This window comes from Manis javanica, chromosome 4, assembly GCF_040802235.1.
Source record: "Manis javanica isolate MJ-LG chromosome 4, MJ_LKY, whole genome shotgun sequence".
In the NCBI taxonomy this organism is placed as follows: Eukaryota; Metazoa; Chordata; class Mammalia; order Pholidota; family Manidae; genus Manis; species Manis javanica.
The window spans coordinates 163,885,231-163,906,997 of record NC_133159.1 but is presented as its reverse complement, the minus strand read 5'-3'; the positions used below and the strand labels follow the sequence as shown (position 1 = coordinate 163,906,997).

The window sequence follows — 21,767 nt, the reverse complement described above, 5'->3', positions numbered from 1 at the left end:
ACTGAGAAGGGGTCAGCATCCATGGCAAAAATTCGTAGGTTTGTTTGCCAGAAACAGGCAAGGACCCAGAGCATTGGCTCTATTTTATCTGGGCATTTTCTGAAGAATTAGTGGCTCAGTGTCTTGAGAGATGTCATTTGCCACCCTACAAACTTTGCAGAGGAAGTAAACTTGGAGTGCAGAACAACGAGGAATAAGTCAGAGATGAGCCTGTCCTTAGACCTTTCAGGATGTGATTCTAAGGAACCAGTTTTTGGGATTTCCTCTGCAAGCAGGGGAAATCCAGTGAATGAGCTCACAAGCTTTAAAGATAGCCTCTCTAATTAAATTACTTCTTGCTCTCCTTCTTCTGACGTGGAAGAGAATGAAGAAAAAAGAAAACTCATTCATTGATTCAATACATATTTATTGAGCTGCCGGGTACTGTTGTAGAGACTGAAACACGGCAGTAATTAAATAGATAAAGAACTTCATGGAGTTGACAATCTGGTCAAAGAAGAAAACAATAAAAAAAAAACAAAGACATATAAAATGGAATGTCAGGTAATCATATGAGACTAGGTGGGCAGAGAAGAGATGAGGGGGTAATAGTACCTCCCCTCTGCCCCTAGGGTCACTTTTTAAATCTAAAACTCTTCACTTTCAGACAGAGGGCTTCATCTTTCTGGAACTCCCATAGCAAGAACTCTAAACACCAAACTAGGCCATTGATATGCTAAGAAAATAAATTGAAATAATTGTTTCTCAGGACAAGAGCCTGGCAAAGAATGTCAGCATTGTTGTAGCAAAACCTTGTTTTTGAATGACAAAAGCTAAATATCAGCCTAGTCTGTCACTTTGCAGTCCTTCAGTAAGGAGTCTTGATATCCCCCCAAGGAGATGACTGGCTCTTGTGAACTGAGACAAAAGGTAAAATGCCTAAGCACATGAATTGTTTTAAAGATATCACACCTCACAATTACTAAGCTTCTTTTGAGTGCCAGACTCTGTGATGGTTCCTGGCAGAACAAAGTTGAATATGTGGCACCTTCCCTGAAAGGCAAGTCTAATGGGGTCATCTGTAAGATGAAGAGTCGGGACCAGATCGGTGTTTCTCCAGAAACGCTGTTTGCATTTGGGGCAGGACAATTTTTTAGTCTGCAGAATTGCTGCCCTGTATTTTGCAGGGCATTTAGCATTCCTGTTCCTTGATATCTTTGTTCATTTGCTAAGGCTGTTCTACAGATTCATTAATTTCCACATCTACTTTAAATAGTTACAAACCCCTGCCTGCCTGCCAATTTTGGCCATTATTTTCTGATGACAGGTGTGATGATTCTCTGAGAAAAGTGCTTCCTTTACTGACTTCAGTGGAAATCCAATGCATTACTTGTCCCATTAGGTAAAGCTGATAATATCATCTCTCTTTCAGAGTTTGCTTGCCCTAAAGCAATATACTGTGAAACTCAGGCCGACAGACTTAAAAATATTATTTATACAATTGCCTACCTAGATTGAATACCTTTTTTGACAACTGAATATCATAAAAATCAATAACATTTTGTGCTGAGATCTAAACTAAAAAATATTGAATGAGAAATTTAGAGTCTTGGGGAAGAGGGGTCTGGGGGAACTAAAGGTGTGTTCTGGATAGAAGTAAAGTATGACTCTCCAGCCAAGCTGCCATTATGATATGGAACACGTTATTAACCAGGAAGTATTTTGCATGTAATTTCCTTATTAATACTAGTCCATGTTACTACCAAGCACAGTCATATGAATATTCCATATATGCTATAATTTAATTGAATATTGTTCAAAGGCAATTAAAATATCAGTATATTTCTGCAGCTCTTCATCTTCACGCAGACACGTACCTCTTGAGCCAACCTGGAGACAGAGATCCACCTAAATGAGAAATGCTCGTGGACTAACCTAGGAGAGTGACAGTGGGAGTGAGGAGTAATGGACATATTCGAGACTTATTTAGGAGGTGGGTCAAAATTTGGTGACTGGTTGGTTACGGGGTAAGGGAATAGTCAAAGATGGTGTCCAGGGTGTGACTTGGGTAACTTGTCCCCTGGGCTGGCATCCACTGCAGTAGGAAATACAGGAGAAGGAATGGGTTCATGAATTCAAAAGAGAGCTACAGGGCATGAAAAGATTTTATTGAGGGCCTTCAATCCCTCTACCTCCTAGAGGCTTTGTAATTATCCTCAAATTCTTTGTGTCCTCAAAATGTGAGATTAGAATACTAAGCCCTGTATCATATAGGGGTTTGTGGGGATGAGGTGAATATATTTGACAGTGTCTGGGCCCAGGAAGGCCTCACCAGATACTATTCTTCTTCACCTACTTTCCTGCTTCCAACTCCGGGCCTATGATTCCACAGATGCAGTTCAACCTGGCCCTTGAGAATACCACTATCTACAGGGATGGGTTAAGAGACAAAGGATAAAATGCAGGCGCTGAATGAGGGAACAATTGGTAGGTGCCCACTAATGGTAGATCAATTTGAAACTAGAGGGCAGGGGCAGAGTTGGAGGTAGGGGGTTGGTAAGAGAAAGCAGGTGAAATTGTCTTGGAGAAATTTTGCTGTTTTCACAGTTTTGACCGGTAACTACTCTGCTTCCCAGCATTTGGTGTATTTAGAAAGGAATCGAGCCCTTGGGCCATGCTTTGTAACATGGACTCAAATTTCCAGATGGTGTCTTGTGTTACAGGTTCCTGCATAATTTGAGTCCAGTTTTGTAGGTTTCTACAGCTCTGTGGCTGCAAGAGCTAGAACTGGCCCTGAGAACTGGACTTCTCCATAGTCAGGAATGAGGCCTGCCCAATCTTGATCTTTAGTCTTCTGGAGGAAGATTGGTTTACATAGGGTGGGGGCCAAGATGAGCAGATATGAAGACAACTAATCTTAAAGAAAATATGTGGCCAAGGAGGAGGCGTGACCCTTAAGATTCTGGAGAGTGGTACCTGGCTGTTTCCCTCCTCCGATAGTTAATTCCAAATGGTTCACACTGAGAGTATCAGTGCTCATAATCCCGTTACATCCAGGTTCATACTTGTTCAGTCTAATTGGTACAAATATCACTCTATGTTTGCCTAAAGAGTGTTTGAGTTTATAGAAGGTTGGGTTGCTGAGAAGCATAATGTACCTTTTGCAGCAGTCTCACCAAACGGCTGTCTCTGGAGCCACCTGTGACACAGTTTAGAATCTTGAGCATCTAATATGACAAAAACAGAGCCATCCAAGCTGGTATGAGATGGGCACAATCTAGATTCTGCTTTGCTGATCTCTTTGATTTGCTGTAGTCCCAGAATCAAATGATCCTGGACATTTATTTTCCCTCCGACCTCTACGCCTGCTTCCCCTGGCCACCTTCAAAAAAGATGGTGCAATCTCCTTGGTATCAATTTTGATACAGGTGATCCTTTGCACTGGGGCATCTATGGTTCTTGGGTTTCTGATATCTTTGCTGCCCTGAGCCAGCCTATATGCCCTCCCTAAGCCAAGTCTCTTCTCTGACTCCACCCTGGAGGTGCCGAGTCAGTCAAACAGGAATTTGGAGCAGCGATTGTTTTAGTAACAATTCTTTGTGTGTAGTCCCAGGCCAAATAATGCAGGGAGAATTGGCAGGGGGATGATGAAGAAAAGGAGCCAGAGATCTGCTGAAAGCACCAGAAAGCCCACCACTCAAAGTGATCAAAATAATCCTCAGATTTCTGGGAGATGGGCATCACTGTGCCCACATTCCTGAGGCTTGGAGAAATGCCTGCCACTTTAATCACCTTTGTTGCAAAACACAAGCATCCCTGCAAAGGATAAAACCTGACAACTGACAACCAAGTGCAAGGTGTTCTGATCATGTCGTCAGACCAGAACTCTATTAGTAAACTTGAGTAGCAAAATACCATATCAAAATACTATGGACTTGTGGGTGGCTTAAACAACAGAAATTAATTTTCTCACAGTTCTGGCTGGAGTCTGCATGTCTGAAATGAGGGTGACAGCACTGCTGGCTTCTGGTGAGAAGCTCTCTTCCTGGCTTGCAGACAGCCGCCTTCTGACCTGAGTCACCACATGGGAGAGAAAGAGAGGGAGTGAGCAAGTGAGCCAAGTCCTCCGTGGCTCTTCCTATTAAGGCCACTAATCCCATCATGGAGCCACACCTTCATGACTTCCTCTAAACCTCATTATTTTCCAAGGGCCTCACCTCCAAATTCCATCACATTGGAGATAGGACTTTAACATATGAACAGGAAGGGGAGTAGGGGGGAGCAGGGGTGCACACAATTCAGTCCATAGCAAGTACTATTGTTGGGGTAGGTCGGTTCAGAGACCCACTATCTCTGAGACCCAGAATTCCTGGGCTGCTCAGTCCACCGTCCCAGGACTGCTTGCCTTAGACATTTCTTAAGTCAATAGTAAGTCCTTATGGTTTAAAGCACCGTATGTCAGGTCTTCTGTAATGTGAAGCTAAAAACACTCGCGGAGGATCCCACATGCAGACAGTTTCTGCTGTTTCTCTCATTGGCACTGATGTCTGGAAGCAGTCATGGCTGGAGAAAGGCAGAAGCTCAGTCTATCAGTACCCTGTACCAGCTAGCCAGGGGCCAGGCCAATCTATCTGTAACTCAGGGGGAAAATTCCGGGGCAAAATACCCTTGAAACCAAAATCAGTCAAAAGGAGAAATAAAGTGGGAGAAACGCATTTATTGCTTACAAGCAGTCGTCCACTTCTGCTTTCCCCTGTCTCTCCCAAATGGCTGCCTGGCTGCCAGAGAGGGGGCCTGGGGGGCCTGGGGGCCCACCCAATCTCTCTGGTCCAGAGATGCTCTCTGCTGACCCTTGTAGTTACCATTGATATGGAGATGGACTACTTCTCTCCACCCCTTGGAAACGCTATTGATATGGAGATGCACTAAGGCCAGGCAAGAGATTCTGGAAATACTGCAATTTTACCCACACCATCCAAACTCCTGCTCAGGTTGACCTGTTCAGGAAGTCAATAGCAGGTGACACTAAATGTTTGTTGAATAAGTGAGTGAAAGAACAAAGGAGACAAGGAAATAAAAGGAAAAATAATCGTATTTGGTAAATTTTCCAAGCTGCACAATTGAATATGTCCCCAAAGCATACTAGATCTTTTATCCTAGGAGTTTATTTAACTATGCAATATTCACTGTGTAAGTAAAACTAATATTTCCAGAAGATGTGACCTGGCTTTAGTGCATCTGCATATCAATAGGCATTCCTCAGGGGAGGAGAGTTGTTCATCTCCATATCCATGGGTAATTACCTGGGCAACTGGAGGGCTTATCTGAACCTCAGAGGTGAGGGGAAGGGCTGGTTTTGCTTCTGCCTGAGCAAGAAAGAGAGATGGCCCCAGACTGCAGTTTGAAGGCAATAAACGGATTTTAAACTTTATTTCTCCCTTTGAGCTATTTCAGTTTCAGAGGTATTTTGCTCTGGGATTTCCTCTCCCAGGACTTACACATTGTTTGCTGCTATGTTCTATGTACTTGGACTGTAAGAATAAGATGAGGTTCCTGCGTTCAGAGAGCTCTCCTGCTAACCTGGATTACATGTCTACATAGCCACTATAATAGAAGACAATATGGTGAACAAGTTCACTCATGGCTTCATTTTCTAGTCCAGTCGAAGATGTTTATTGAATGCCATCCTCAGGAAGCTTTTAGATGTAAAGGAAAGCCGTTCTTTCCTGCTCCTCATGTTCCTGAAACCCCATAAAATAAGGACTTCTATTTTTATGTAACTGGTGGAAGGCACTTTCTATCCTTCACCCCTCTGCCTCAGTCCTTACCCCATACTCATTTATGGGGTGAAGAAAAGCAACTTATTTGGTAGGTGAGATGGGGTAGACAATGCTGAACGCATGTGTGTAGTTCAGCCCCCCTTGGGCTCTGTAAGGTCTTCTTGTCCATAGAACATTTCTCAGCTGCTCTCTGCTTCTTGTGAATGTGGCCATTAGAATTTCTGGGGCAAATTTTTTCTGCTCTGCAACCAGGAGAGCAAAGCCTGTCTAATGCATGAGAAGGCATAGGAAGCCCTGGACACAAAACCAGCTCTCCACTCCAGCTTTGCCTGCGACAAGCTGGTGATTTTGAGCCTTATCTAATACCCGTATCCATTTCTTAATCGGTCAGGGCCTATGGGGGTGTAGAATACAGTATGATGAGCGTGGTGCAAGTTGGGAAGGAAAACAGCCTAAGTCTTCCTGGGAGAGTCATGGGAGACTAAACCAGGGAGATAATAATACTTAAGCTGAAATGAGGAGTGGGTGAGTTCTATACAGACAGAGGGAAGGTAGGGGAGAGGGAGAAGGGTAGGGGTGCCTGAAGCCATGACACTGTAGGAGAAACTAAAGGCACAGGCATAGGAAAGAACAAGCTGTGTTCAGAGAAGCGAAACAGCTTGGCATCCAGTGGGAAGAGCATGGTGGCTCAAAACAAGGCTGAACAGAAAGGTCTGGAAATTTAGGTAGCCTTTTGCTAGTGTAGGAAAGGAAAAAAATTCTTTGCCTTCTGCCTTTTGAAGTTCTCAGCTGGGGCCTCTGTAACAAACAGCAGACTGACAAAAGAAAAACAAGCAAGATTATTACCATGTATAACTCAGTTTTATATGCAAGAGACTCAGGGAAAGAGTAACTCAAAGAGGTGTCTTAGAAGTCTGGTTTATATTGCATCTTTGACAAACAATAAATCTGTAGAGAAATGTGAAGACAAAATAAAGCAGTTTTAGGTTTCCAAAGGCAGCAAACCATAGAAAATAAATATATGGGAAGAAACTCATATAGTGATATTTGTTTGCAGGTTCCTGTCGTATTGATAGGAATAGTCTAGAATCATCTCCAGTTAAGGAGAAATTATATCCTGCTTTTAAGCAGGGAAGCAGGAGGGTAGAGAGAGCTTTCCTTCATTTGTTGCTTCGTAATTACTTTCAGGTTAAAATAATTTTTCTGTTCCAGAGGCATATCTTGAGATGACACATTCTGGTTTTCTTCAACAGTGACCCATGTTTGTGACTGAGTAGCTTTCAACACCTGTTTCCTGCCAATAAAATCTGGGGACTCCAAAGACGTCTTATCATGTTGTAGTGTCTGTCTCTCTCAGTCCCAGCTGATACAATACTTTCAGAAATCTTGACACTCTATTAGATAGAAGTGACGCCTACACATCTTCATGTTATAACCCTTCTCTGCCTTGGCCTCTTTGTGCGGTTGTTATGGGACAAGATCCTTTGGAGTTTTTAGTTGCCTATTGTTTAACATAGAAATTCATCAAGACACATCCTTAGGACCTGTAAAAGGACTTTGGTAATTTGCTGACCCTTATTTAAACCAAAATTTCCTAGAAGTGCCTGATATTTTATCTTTTCCCATTTCTTAATTTTAACATTGTTTTCTATCTGGAGAGGCTGGGATGAGAGAAAAAAATTTGTTTTCAAAGGAGCAGGTTCTAGCTCATATATTCAAGGGTTGTTGTTTTAGCTTGTCTCTCTTCTCTTGCATTTAATCTTAGGCAGTGAGAAGAAGCAATGTGGCACTTTTATTATTCTATCTTGAAACCTCTTTAGCTAGAACAAGGGTCAGCAAAATACTTCTGGTGGGCTTGCTGCCCAATTTTTTGTGAATAGAGTATTATTGCAACAAGCCAGCCCCTATTTGCTAGTTTTGCAGATGGCTGCTTTTGTGCAATTACGGCAGAGTTGAGTAGTTGGTATAGCTTACAAGCATGAAATGATCACTTTCTACACCTTTACAGAATGGTGTCACTCACAAGCTCCTTAAGGTCCTTAGTCTTCCACTAACACTACTCGAGGAATTTCTCTTTCCTGCCTGCCACCTGTTCCCATAGGCAATACCACACTTTCTTTAGGTTTTTGTTAAGGCAGCACCACACATCAATGTACTAAATATGTCTGTGGTTGTATAACAAATTCATTCCAAAACCTAGTAGCTTGGAACATAAAATAATCATTTTAGCATTTTCTCTCATAGTTCTGGGGGTAGACTGACTCTGCTAGGTGGTTCTCACTCTGGACTCCACGTGGTTGCAGTCTGATGATGGTTGGGGTCTGAAGTCCTCTGAAGCCTTTCTCACGCAAGCCAGAGCGCCTCACGTGGCTTCTGCGAGTGCCTGGGCTTCCTTGCAGCCCGGTGGCTGGTTCTAAGAGCAGGCAGAAGAGTAAGTTCTATTTCTTCCCTTCCTCCACACTCTGTTGTTTGAGGCAGTTACACAAGGTTATGCAGGTTCAAGGAGAGGAGACGTACATGAAGAAGTGATGTCTGAGCTGAAGTCTGAAGGATGAATGGGCTTTAACTTGGTAAAGGGAGCTGGCAGAATCACATTATCTTTTGAAAAGAACACTCTGGATTCATTGAGGAGACTGGATGAGAAGGGGCAAAGATGGACAGCTGTAGGATTGTTAGGATGCTACAGAAATCCTGCAGATGAGGGGTGATAGTTGCTTGAATTCAGGATGGCCCTGGTGGTTGGGAGAAGGGCCTGGATTTGAGAATTGTGTACGAGTACACGATAGATGAAGCTTAGCTATGGATTGTATGCAGGAGGTAAGGAAAAAGGAGGGACTTTTGTGTAACGATGGATGGTTGAGAGAGAATATTGGAAGAGAAACAGGTTTATTTTATTTTGTGTTTAATGTATATTTGGGAGAAGTAAGAGTAGATTTTGAATTTTGACATTTTGTTTTTGAGGTGTTGTTGAGACCTTTGATATGAGATGTCAAGTAGACCATTGGTTATATGGTGAAGAACTTGGATAGGTAGCCTGGGCTGGAGATAAACACTTGCAAGTTGTCTGTGTAGCTGATATTGTAAAATGTGGGAATGAAAGAGGTTCCTAGAGAACATTCCAGGATAGAGAGGGTCTAGAATGGCCTTGAGGAACCTCAATATTTAGCAAAGATCAAGCTTGTAAGAAACTAACAGGACTGACTAGAGATATCAGAGGGGAATGAAGAGTGCGGTGTCACTTCAAAAGAGTGTTTCTAGAAGAAAGGAGTTCTCAGCAGTGTCAAAACTCCTGGAAAAGGACTAGGGAACTGAAAAATACCAACTGCACTAACTACACAGAGGTCATTGGTGATCCTGGTGATTTATTGTTTTTGCTGCAGGAGACATGGATTAAAACGCAGGTGGGAAGAGATAAAGTGGAAACCTTGTGAGATTTAAAAAAAAAGAAAAGCTGAAGGACTATTTTGAGATGGGCGTGAGAGAATTGTGCAGTTAGTTGATAGTGTAGGAATTCCAAGAAGGTGGGAAGGAAAGTGAATACCAGAGAAGGGCTTGTTTTAAATAGGAAGGACCAATCCTCTTTTGAACAGAAGGGAAGAAAGAGAGTGGCGGGGCAGCAGTCTTAAGATTTGCATATTTGATATGGGGGAGATGAAGGGATTGGCTTCTATTTTCTCTGTAATGAAAGAGGAGAGTTTGCTTCTCCGGGTGTTACTAATAAGGGTGTCTTGTGAACTAATTGCTTTATATATGGAAGGATGCCTGTTTCACAGACAGGTGTGTGTGTGTGTGTGTGTGTGTGTGTGTGTGATCTCGGTTCACAGCGGTGGGAACAGAAACAACAGGCGCTTAGGAAATAATTCATTTTTATTCTGACGGTGATGATAAATCCGATGATGCTCTGATGGCAAGGGAAAGTACAAGCTCCAGTCGGGCCCCTACTGTAAGGACTCTGGGTGAGGAATGAGAATCACCGCGCGCCAACATCAGAGGGCGCAAGGCACGGCGATCCACCAGCGCGCTCCTTCAGGTCCAGGACCCTGCGGGTTAAGATCAACGAGAGCGAGCCTGCACCGTTTCCTAGAGAGGCTCGGGCCAAGCCGGGGAGGTGGGGAAATTTCCCATCTCCGTGCGCCGGGTTTGGGAGTGTGGGACCCTCGGGTGGTGGGGTCAGAGGGAGCCGAGGCTCCTTCCTCCCGGAGCGCTGGGCGTGCTGGGGGTGCAGGGCGCCTTTTGGGTAGCGCCCAGAACAGTGAGTTCCATCTCGGGGGGAAGCGGGTCGAGGGCTGCGGGCAGGAGGAGTGGAAGCCGCAGCGCCCAGGCTGCGGTGTCCGCCCGGAGGGGGACCCCCTGCTGCGAGGGGCGCGGGCCCAGACTCACCCGTCGCGAGGCCGCCGCGCCTGCGGGGTCCCTAAAGGATCTTGTCGGCTGGATCTGGTCTCTTGGAACTTACCCCGCAGTGTACCCCAGTTGTGCTTCCTGTCAATGGTTCTTAAAGCTAAGTTTCAGGCAGCGCATCTTTGGAAGACATTCTCATCCCAAGCATGGCCCCATCCTATTCACTCTGCTTGAAGACACTGAAAGCAGCCCTTCTCTGTGGAATGACAGCCTTTTAATACTGTTAATGGCCTTGAGTAGGCTACCGCTTTGCTGAGCCACTGTTCCTGGGGGTTCATCTACTACCAAAATTAATGGTTTCTTAGGGAAAATGATGGCGCGGCTTCCTTTGTAAAGACTTCCATGGAAACGTGTAACTCGGGCGGCGGAACACTATTCCATTCGAACACTTGAAAAATTAATATGTATAGTTCTTTTTTTTTTTATCCTACTCAAACCCTGGGGATATTTGTGATTTAGACTAGTTTCACCTTTTCCGATAACAAATCCCTAATTGCTGACGGTGCTTAGGGAATGCTAGCTCCCTTTGACCTAACGTCTTGGAATGTAAATCTGTTTTTTAGAAATCCAGTCAATATATTCCAAAGTAAGGGTCCTCCTTAAGGATCATTTGCAGTTTGGGTTTATTCCCCGCTCTGTTTCCTGCTCTAAGTTGACTGTAATAGATCAAAGTGTGAAAGACGATGTCCAAACAGGCCTGGGACTGAGTACTACTCTCCCACTTTGTGGCCGTTTGCCCGTGGGAAGGTTCCTAATGCCTTTTTTGCTCACCTAATGCTGGTTATTGTTCATATACCTCTGAGGGCTGTTGTGAGAATTAAATGAGAAATACACATATTTAGTTCGGTGCCTGGCACATGAGAAGCAGTAGTAGGGTGAAAATGATAAATATACCTTTGTTTGTTTGTTTTCCATATGTGTGCCTTTATATATCCTTTTAGACTCTCATTTTTCCTGTATTATATTAGTCTCTATATCCTGAAATGGATGTCAAGGCCATATATTGCCTTTCAGTAATAGATCACATTTTTCCGTCTCTTAAAGTAGGTCAGGGATTGTAGTTACCTACAAAAGCTAAAGTTTAGGCTGAAAGACACATTGTGATTATGAACTTAGAGAGTCAGAGACAAGGAAAAGATCCTTCATTAGCCTCCCTTTTGTATTTAGGGGTTATTGGCTGTGATTATTCCAGCCCTCTTTTGTCCTAATTTCTTGTTATATAAATCTTAAGTTTTGAAATTGACAAAGTTTTTGTTCTCCATCAAGGATGAAGTTATTCTTTCTATACAGTGTGCTTTCTCTGTAGCTGCTGCTCATAGCGGCATATTGATTCTTTAAAGTCTTCTTGGTGCTTTATCCACAAAACAGATTTGTTTCGTCAATTATAAATATTTTTGATCTCTGAGTGGACAGTGAATATTAGCATTCTAGTTTTGAAGCTTGATCCTCAGACTTTAATGTGAAGATTGAATTTTTTATTGTTATTTCCTTAGAAAAGGTAAATTGGATTAACCCTTAATTCTAAACACTTGGCATCTGAGATAAGATTTTCTAAAAGGACTTCTAAAGACTGTGTTTCTTATTTTGAGGATGGTTCACAAACCATTGTGTGCCTACAATTGTTATGTTACAATGGTTGGGAAGGAAGGAAGGAAGAATAAATTTTAACAAATGCTTGCAAACCTAACCTCTTTCCCTCCACAGGATTTGTGATCCCTAACCTGGCTGTGATCACTGTGATGGAGAAAGAACAAAAGCTATTGGTCTCAGATTCTAATGGCTTCATGGAAAGGGAGAATTTGAAAAGCCCTTTTACAGGTGAGGGGTCAAGAAGATGATATGAATCCTTTGGAGATTCATCTTAAGATGTGCTACAGAGTACATAGAAAGACTAGGACATTAGAATGAGAGAAACTTTAATCTGAGTCCCTGCTATGTCACTTACAAGCTAGAGTAACTCTTACAACCTCACTTTTTTCATGTTTAAGTGAATGTTAATATCTGTCTCACATATTTTTCAGGATTAATGAGATACCATGTACAAATTTATTTATTTCTTAATGAATAATGGGCATGATTGTTATTCCTATATTTGCTCAGATTTTAACTAAGGTATTGTCTTTTTTCATCTCAGAATGTAGCTTATTCAGTTTCTCCCCTAGTTCAGATCCCTTTTTTTCTTTTCAGTCTTCTAATAAAGTTTAAGGAAACTATTTTTAGATTGGTATCCCCCTTGGCAATTGCTGACAATCATACAAAACTTCATTAGTATTGTTACTAAGTATAAAAAATTCACCTGCTTCTGATGAACACAGAGTAAAAGAAGTAAAAACTAGCTTTAAAATAATGAACATAAAATAATTTATGAAGCTCTACTTTGTTATTTCCTCTCCTCTGTTGCAACTTAGAATTTCCTTCCCCTGGCAGAGATTAGGGAATATGTTAGAATATTTGTTTATTCTTGCAGGAAATGAAAGGAAGGATAATTTGGAAACCATTCAACACAATAACTGTAAAGGAGATCAACTTAAAGAGGTGATGATTCCTATGAGAACAATGGCAACCCACAGAATCAAGGAAATTCAACAGGAAAAGAGGAGGAGAAACCCAGTCACTGGGGATGGGATCCAGAACACTGCATTGCCTCTGTCCAGCAGATCTCCTCTTTCAGAGACAAACCCTACAAATGTTCCAAATGTTGGAAAAGTTTCAATAATAGTTCTCATTTGTGTACACACCAGAGGACCCACTCAGAAAAACCTTATAAATGCTCTGAGTGTGGGAAATGCTTTAGTAACAGCTCTCACCTGATTCAGCATCTGAGAACACACACAGGAGAAAAGCCCTACCGGTGTGGAGAATGTGGGAAAAGCTTCAGCAATACCTCACATCTTATTATTCATGAAAGAACTCACACAGGAGAGAAACTGTAAGTGTCCTGACTGTGGGAAGAGTTTCAGTAGCAGCTCTCACCTCATTCAGCATCATAGGTCACATACAGGTGAAAAACCATATGAATGTCCTGTTTGTGGGAAATGCTTCAGCCATAGTTATGTCCTAATAGAACATCAGAGGATTCACACTGGAGAAAAGCCTTATAAGTGCCCCAACTGTGGGAAAAGTTTTAGTCAGAGTTCCAGCCTGATTTGCCACCAGCGGACACACACAGGTGAGAAGCCCTACAAATGTCTTGAGTGGAAAAAGCTTTGGTTGTAATTCTACTCTAATAAAGCATGAGAGAATACATATAGGAGAAAAACCCTATCAATGTACAGAATGCGGAAAGAAATTCAGTTGAAGTTAAGCCTTATTACACACCAGAAAATGCATATAGGAGTGAAACTCTATGAAAGTTCTGAATTTGAAGAAAATTTGAGTCAAAATGGCAGTATGATAGGAGAATGCAGAATCCAACCAGGAGAGAAGCCATATAAATGTTGGGAATGTGGAAAGAGCTTTGGCCTCAGCTCCCATCTCATTAGACATCAGAGAACACATACAGGAGACAAACCTTACAGATGTTCTGAGTGTTGGAAAACTTTTAGTCAGAGTTCCACGTTGGTGATTCATCAAAGGACTCACACAGGAGAGAAACCTTATAAATGTCCTGATTGTGGTGAATGCTTCAGTCAAAGCTTTAACCTTATCAGGCACCAGAGGACCCACCTAGGAGAAAACCTTAAAAATGTACTGACTGTGAGAAATGTTTCAACAGAAGTGCCTATCCCAGCATCGGAAAATTCATATAGAAAAGCTTTTTGAGTCTCCTGAAGTTGAAGATTTTCCTCATAAATGGACTTGGAAAAACTGTTTAGGGGGAATGGCCCTCATTTCTTCTTTTTCAGTTCCTGATTTTTCTTCTTCTTAGTGCCAAAGCCTGTTTTCTTTCCCTTTTTTTTATTGAACCATGACAATTAAGGTGTTCTCTGATCATGGTGCTATGAAGTTTAGAGGATGGGAAGGCCCAGATCACCAGGTCATTGGATCTGCCCAGGGAGAGTACTGCCACAGATGGAGAAGATTTTATTTTTTTATTTTTAAGAAAGATAGGAATAGCTTCAAAGGAATACATGAGAAATCCTGGGAATGCAGACACCTGAGAGGTTGAAGCTGAGATTGCCATTGAATTCCCTTATTTCCTCATGCCTGATTTGGTGGCAATAAATAATTACTACTCAGGGATTTACTCAGAGAAAGATTCTTTTTGAACAAATAATGTGATTTCCTGGCTGTTTTGTTGTGTCTTAAAGAAATGAGTCTTTTTTTAAAAATGCATTTTTATTTGCTGAAAATTAATATCTAGAACTGCATTGTCCAATGATAGTTATTTAAATTTAAATTTACATTAAGATCAAAAGAAACTTAAAATCCACTTCCTTATTTATACTAGTCACATATGACTAGTGGCTGCTTTATTGGATATCACAAAAAAGTTTTTCTTCCAAGGTCATCGTTCTTGGCAGATTCATAAAAATTTCCTATAAGACTGTATGAAATGTGCTATGGTGTTTCTGGTTTCTAAGAGGAATTGCAATATAGTGTAGAAATAGGCTAGAGTTTTGAAGGCACTGGGTCTAGAGATTGGCTATTCTAATGATTGTATGTTTTATGTTCAACCCATCTTGGTTATCTAGTGATACACCGTTCATTGTCTTGGCCAAAGCCAGATTAGGAGGTAGGATTCGTAAATTTTGTTTTTAAATTGTTGATAAATTGTCCATTCCCCTCAGTTTTTCTATTACATGTTTTCTTGTCAGATCAGAAACTGGGTTATTTTTCTAATAATCCACCCACTGAGTCTGAGCCAGTGTGCAGGGACAGTTTGGCATTGGAAACTGAGATTCCTTAGTTCTAGTCTCTGCAGTTTTCTTTTGTCTCTTTCATGTGGTGTATAGATCTGATAACTCAGACCTGTTCTCCCTGCCCGTCTGTCCAATATGTTTGTAAAATGTTAAGATATTTCCTATACTCCCAGCCTCTATTTTTTTCTGCCAGTGCAAAAGGTAGATGTGTAGGAAGGTCAAGACTCCTGAGTTGTTGAGGATTTTTTTTCATTTTACAATTCTAAGTGTATCATATGCAGAACATGTAGTTACAAATTAGGAATGCGGAGCTGCTGCAAAGGCTGAGATCTGGCCAGTAACTGAACTGCATGGGATTATTTCTTCTTTCATGATTGTAGTGTGCCTGATATTGGCGAGGTAATCGTGTCTTTTTTTACTGTTACAAAATTTTAAAGTAATGCAAAAGCTAACCGATAAAGGTATTTAAGTAGTATTTGGGGTGATTTTCTGCTTTCAAACACTGGGAGAACTTTATTGGGCATCACTGGCTTTTATGTGACCCTCACCTAAGCATCTTTTTACCTTTGTATATTATGTAGCATTGCCCAAATTGTCTTAACCTATAATACCTGAGGACAAGTGTTCAGAACTAAGAGTTTGATGCTTGAAAATTAAATTTGGGTGTTTGCTGTTGGGGCTGATATTCAATTTCAAGGCAGTAATTGCTGTTGGGGTGGGGGGGTGCCCAATATGAGCCACATTAAGTGTGGCAAGTAACTACTCTGTCCCTGTTTTCTCATCTGTAAAGCAGAGATAATGAGGACCTCGCAGGGCTTCTGTAAGGATTAGATAGATGTTTGCAAAGCAGCTAGCACAGTGCTTAAAACGTAAAAGGGTCTACATAAGTTGTCATTGATCCTTATTAATTGAAACAAATTGAAAAACGTCCTCCACGTATTTTCTAAGTAGCAATACAGCCGCAACTTGTTCTATTGCAGATTTTTTATGACCAACCTCAGTAACACTGAGGAATAAGTTATGTAAAAGCACAAGACTGTGTTGTGTGTCACATTGGCAGATTGTTAAAACACTTTTATTTGATTCAGAGTGTTGAAAATTTTTATTGTTCATGAAACAAAAGACTCAGTTTTAAGTCAGGTAAGAGCAAAATAGCAAGTTTAGTTTAAGTTAATTTGTAACTGAAAAGCTTAACAACAGGTAGTTTATGTCCTGTCATCATCAACTACACTATTGCCCACAATTACATAAAACCTATTTCATAGACATTGATGTGTATGGGAATATAGACATTCAAATTTTAGGTGTGTTAAGATGGGCTTCATTAGTAAAACAATTTGTCAAGATTCATTGTCTCTTGGGATTGAAAACTAGGAAAACAAAAGACATTTGTTGTTTATGGTGGAGAGCATAACATAGTGAAATTTAACCATATTTGATGCCTTTGCCTCTATTTCATTGATCAGCAAATACATTCCTTGTTTAGCTCCCCAAGAAGTATTTTTGTATTCTCTATTTCTCTTGCCGTCACAAAGGATTCAGCAACTGAATAAATAAAGCATTCTTACTTACAAGTGATTTGTTTCAGTTTCTTTTTAACTAAAGGAAAGACTCCTATGTTCATTTTTTACTACTCAAAGAAGGGGCTTATATGTTTTTTTCCTACAGTGGAGTAGGGAAATCCATGTCGATGCATATACTCACAATATAGCAGGGAACTCACTCCCTAGCTGCTGTATAGCTTGCCGGAAGACATACAAACAAATGTATAATAGTATCTGAGGTAAAGGTACTCCCATCATTGCAAGTCATCCAAGTTGGATCTACCAAATGGACATTCTTCTCAGTGCTGTAGAAGTTCCCTCATTAATGGTGAGAGGTAGGGAGTGTGGTCTGTGACTTCTGCCCCTAATACATTACTCCACGATCTTCGCCAGTCTCTCACTTTCTGAAATCATGGCCATGGGAAAATTATCTTTTCTTCTTTATTCTGTATTTGGGTTTATATAACTCCTTTCAAACAATACAGTCATCCATTCATTCAACAACAGTTTACGTGATGCCTAATCTGTGTTTAGCAGAGGTCCAGTGACAGTAAGAAGGGCTAAGGAAAGGATGGACTGGTAGTAGGGAAATGTGCAGCTTTTCAGATGACTACTTCCTCCTTGCCAGTTCTTGAACTATACTAACATGCTAACCTTCCATCTTCAAATTTTAATAGTTTGATAATCCAAGGAGCTAGAATTCACCAAGGATTAAAGTGGTTAGGTTTGCTTTCTGAAAATGCAAGCTTGGTGAGGTTTGACACAATACTTTGCACACAGTGGTGCTCAATAGTTATTGAATGGGTGAAATATGCTTTACATGATTTACACTAACGTCCAAGAGTATGTCCTTACAGGATGTGCATTCCTAGTAGATAGTCATTTCCTTGAGTGCAGAGAATGGATTCCATTTTTGTAATCCCAACACAAAGCCTGGTGTGTGAAGTGTTTATTGGTTTTGGTTGAGGGGTATTCACCAATGGATGAAGCCTACTGGATTAGGCTACATAGCCTCAGTGTCCCCGCAGGACTCTTTAACGCCATTACTTGTCCAGTCCACAGAGGCTGGGCTGGTTGGAAGTGGAAGTCACTGCCCTAGGATGCTAGGTCTATCCTCACACTAACCCTAGAGGACTCCTACAATGTCCCAGTTGTTCAGTCTTATGGATGGAGGCAAGACCCTGGGCTTTTGATCCAGACTATCTAGGACAGGTTCAAAACCTGTGTTCGAATTCATGTTTCAGTCACTGTTTTTGGACTCTGTACTTTGTAAGATTTGGTAAGTGGTGAGTGAGGTGAGGTACCCATCATATCATAGGCATTAAGGAAATACTATTTTTCTTACCTGTCCACCCTTATTTGCTCATAATTTTGCTAAGGATACACTCTAGGTACAGAAATGTTTGGTTATTTCTTGGTCAATTATTTCTAGGTTTCTAAAATAAAGATATTAATTACATTTAGCTGATGGGTTTGTTGTGAGATAATGTGTGCCGTGTGCTTAGTATTGTTGGTACCTAGTAATCACTCAATGTTAGCTATTATCACCATCACACAGTGGCTCTAGACAACCATGGATCTTTGCATCATCTTTGAAGGCTCTAGACAACCATGGATCTTTGCCTCAGAGACCTGGGTGTCCTCTGTGGCCACTAAAATGGTGCAATCCTTTTGTTATCGTTTATTCCATTAACATGAAGAGGTATGACCAGGAGTGTGTAGGCTAATAATGTAGCACATTGTTATTATAATATGGCAAATAGTTGCCTTTTCTGATCAAAAATTACCCTTCCTTTCACTCCCCTATGTATTTTATTTCATTTTTGTTCTCATAACTCTGTCTGGCCCTAACCTCTTCTGCCTTGTCCATCCATATTCTAACCTAAACTTAGGCTTTCTTCTTCTACCTTTTATTTTGTTCCCTTCCTTTGTCCTCCCTCCTTCCCTGCCCAATGAAGTAGGAATCAAGTCAGGGCTAAGGCTGGTCCAAATGCTTGTTTACAAAGATATAGATGGAAACAGGATGCCTGGCAATCATGACTCCATGGGCACATAGCCACTGAGAAACAGGTAGCTTGTTGGTGCTAAGATAGCTAGGTTGCTGATACAATATTGCTTGACTGGTCAAATCATTAGATCTTCTAGGATTTGACACAGTGAGGGATGAAGTGGGAGCTTTGGTTGAAAAAGGATCATGATTAATTTTGAGCCACGCTGGGTCATATGGACAAACGGGCAGATTAAAGAAAATATCAGTTAATTATACTGACAAACACAGGCGAAAGATTTTCCTTTGCAAATAGCTTACTTTCCGATCATTCAAGTAATGCTTGATAACTGTGAAATATAGAGAAGTATAAAGTAGGAAATACATAAAAGTATGAAGACTAAAATAAAAATGAACTGTGACTATTTTTTCCACAGCTCACTCACCAGAAAGTTTGCAGATCCTCCCCTATAACCTCTTTTCTAAGGATTTATCTGAATATTTTTTAAAAATTGGATCGTATGGCATAAATATATAGTATTGTGTTTTGATTTTTCCCAATCTTACATCATTTGTCCATTCATCTGTTTTAAATTAGGAGGTTTTTAATATCTTCATAATAATACACTGAATGGTGTATGATAATCATTTAATTGTTCTGATGTTGGATGTTTATATTGTTTCTAATTTTTTGCTATTTAAAATAACATTACTGTGATCAATGTGTTTTTGGTTGTTATGCTTATGTTTTGATATTGTGCTTCTGATTGTTTGGTTTTGCTTTTTTGATTTTTGTTGGTACACAAGTCTTATTGGATATCTCAAATTATTTCCTTAGAGTGAGTTCAGGGAAGTGATATATTGAGTGAAAGGGCAAAAATGTTTTTAAAGGCATATTGCTTAATCACTTTCCTAAGATAGTTATCAATTTAAATTACCTCAGTGAAATAATTTTGTTAAACACCTTTCCTTTCAGAGGGGCTAGGGGAAAAAAGGTGATTTGAGGCCCATACATTTAAATGATGAAAATCTCTTTTAAGGTAGCTTGTTTGGTTATTTTTTTTCCTGTTTTTTTAAGCCTTCCTTCCCCCTGTCTTGGGTTAGGATCCGCTGAGAGTCACTTGGGTTGAATCATTGATTTTAAGAACTATTTGGGCTTTTCCTTGTGCGGCCTTGGGCACAATTGCAGTAGGTGGTGCTGGAAGCTGTTCTAAGGAGCTGGGGAAATGCAGAGAGGCCCAAAGCCTGGGAAGTGCTAAGAGGAAGGGCTGTCTAGCTAGTGCAATACCTACTGTCATCTGAGTCAGAAAATGAAGGGCACACCAAATGACTAAAGTAAATTCAGGTTTGGCAAATGTTTCTACAACTTATGTTGAGGGAAAAGCTGGAAGGAGGCTTATCAGGTTAGACTGCTTAGATGATTAGAATCCTCATCTTTCCTATCCTACTGTCATCAACAATTCAATAAAAAACTTGTATTGTTGGCTGCAGGCTTTAGAGTTTTGGTAAAGGAAACAAACATCCACAGACACAAACACTTGGGAAAGGGAAAAAATATGTCAGGTGTGGTCACTGCCATGTCAGAGGTTATACACCTGGTTACTCCTATGAATTCTCAAACCTCAGTGTAAGGATAATTTCCTCTGGGTGGCCGTCCTTGACCCCACGGTTAGTTTATCTGCCCTTACCCTCCAGAGCAATGTGTACTTGCTCTTTTTTGGACAATGTCATCTTGACCTGATTGCTGCTGTTTTCTCCATTAAACTAACTCTCAAATGAGAGGTACTGTCTGCTCTGTTCACTGCTTTACTCCCAACTCTAAGCATAATGCCTGTTACAAAGTGGACAGTTGTTACATATTATTACATTGAATTGCTTTGATGTATATGCTAATTATGGCTTTACAAGTAGAACTGAAGGGGAGAAAGAAAATGAAAGTTCAAAATTAATGTAATTGTCTCCACTTGCAACTAGAATTTGCAAAAGATTACATAAGTACTGAGGGGGATCTAGAACAAATAACTGGTCTTAAAAGTCTTTTTGGACAACACAATAGGAAGAAAGTTTTGAGGGTTTCAGTGTATGTGTTTCTAATGTGCAACAAATAAAAAGAGTGAAAAAGAAATTGCTCAGTTTGGTATCAAAACAACAACAAAAAGGGATAAAATGAAGAAAGGAAAGGTTGCATTTAATACATTGAAAAATGCTTACCATATACTAAGTGCTGAGAATCCACCTATGAATAAGACAGTCGTTCCCTTAAGAAGTTGAATCTCTTGAAAAAGTTATATGTAAATTGCTAATTAAGAATTGGTGACTGGTATGACAAAGAGGTGGAGTTATGAAAACTTGAAAAGAAAGAGATGATGATTAATGTGGATTTTAGAGAACGGATAGTTGAAGAAAGGAGGGCAAGGCTTCTTCCTGCCTTGAGAATGGCACTTCAAGAGACACAGTTGAGGCCTGGCATGCCAAATTATGTCAAAAGAGATGACAAGCAGTTAAGCAATGTAGTGAAAAGAGCACATGGGCTTTTTTGTTTGTTTTAAGGTACGATATTTGTATGCGGAGGAAAAAAACCACATTCTACTTAAACATTCCTAGAGTCCTCAGCTTGGATTCAGTCTCTAGCTATGTGACCAGTTCTCTGCACATTGGTTTCCTTGTCTATAGAATGGGGCTAAAACTGTACCTGCCTGATAATGTGATTGTGAGGACAAAATGAGCTAATATATGAAGAAAGCATTTAGACCACTGCCTGTGCTATATAAGTATTAGCTCTTGTCGTAACTACCAAAATATTTCTGATGAATTTACTCTGTAGTTTATTACTTTCAGTCAGTAAGTGGCTAACTTTGTGTCATATTGCTAGCCTGAGTGACAGATTTTTGTTTTTGAAGAAGTGGAGCCATGCAAAGATTAAAACATACTTGAGTGATGGTTATATAGCCTTTAATTAAGCCCAGGCAATATAAGCATTCAGGGTGCGCCCTATGCTAGGCATTACAAATGTTCTTTTTGCCCCAAGTACAGACGAGGATCTTGGACTGTAAACACATGAAGTGGCTTTCAAAAGATTTTTAAATTACTTAAAAAGGAAACAATCCTATGATAATCTCAAATATGACAATCAAGTAACAATCATCCAGGTGATACTGTGTTTTCATCTGTAAGAGTCAGATGCCTTCTAGAATTTTAGCAATATAGGAACTCAAGGTACCAACAAGCAGTGTATTGAAGATTTGTCTTCAGGAAAATGATTTCCCACACATTAAAC

The 21,767-nt window shown here is 40.6% G+C and overlaps 1 protein-coding gene across 1 annotated transcript in view; it reads left to right on the top strand.

Moving 5' to 3' along the window:
- Positions 1-16,533, top strand: part of LOC140849250 (serine/threonine-protein kinase TAO1-like) — a 177,568-nt gene extending 161,035 nt beyond the window's left edge. The window contains 8 exon segments of the mRNA XM_073236239.1: positions 11,862-11,975; positions 12,625-12,690; positions 12,693-13,083; positions 13,085-13,351; positions 13,353-13,456; positions 13,459-13,827; positions 13,830-13,880; positions 13,883-16,533. Coding sequence (XP_073092340.1) covers positions 11,862-11,975; positions 12,625-12,690; positions 12,693-13,083; positions 13,085-13,351; positions 13,353-13,456; positions 13,459-13,827; positions 13,830-13,880; positions 13,883-14,025 — 1,505 coding nt within the window. The 3' untranslated portion in view covers positions 14,026-16,533.
- Positions 16,534-21,767: the final 5,234 nt, after the last annotated feature.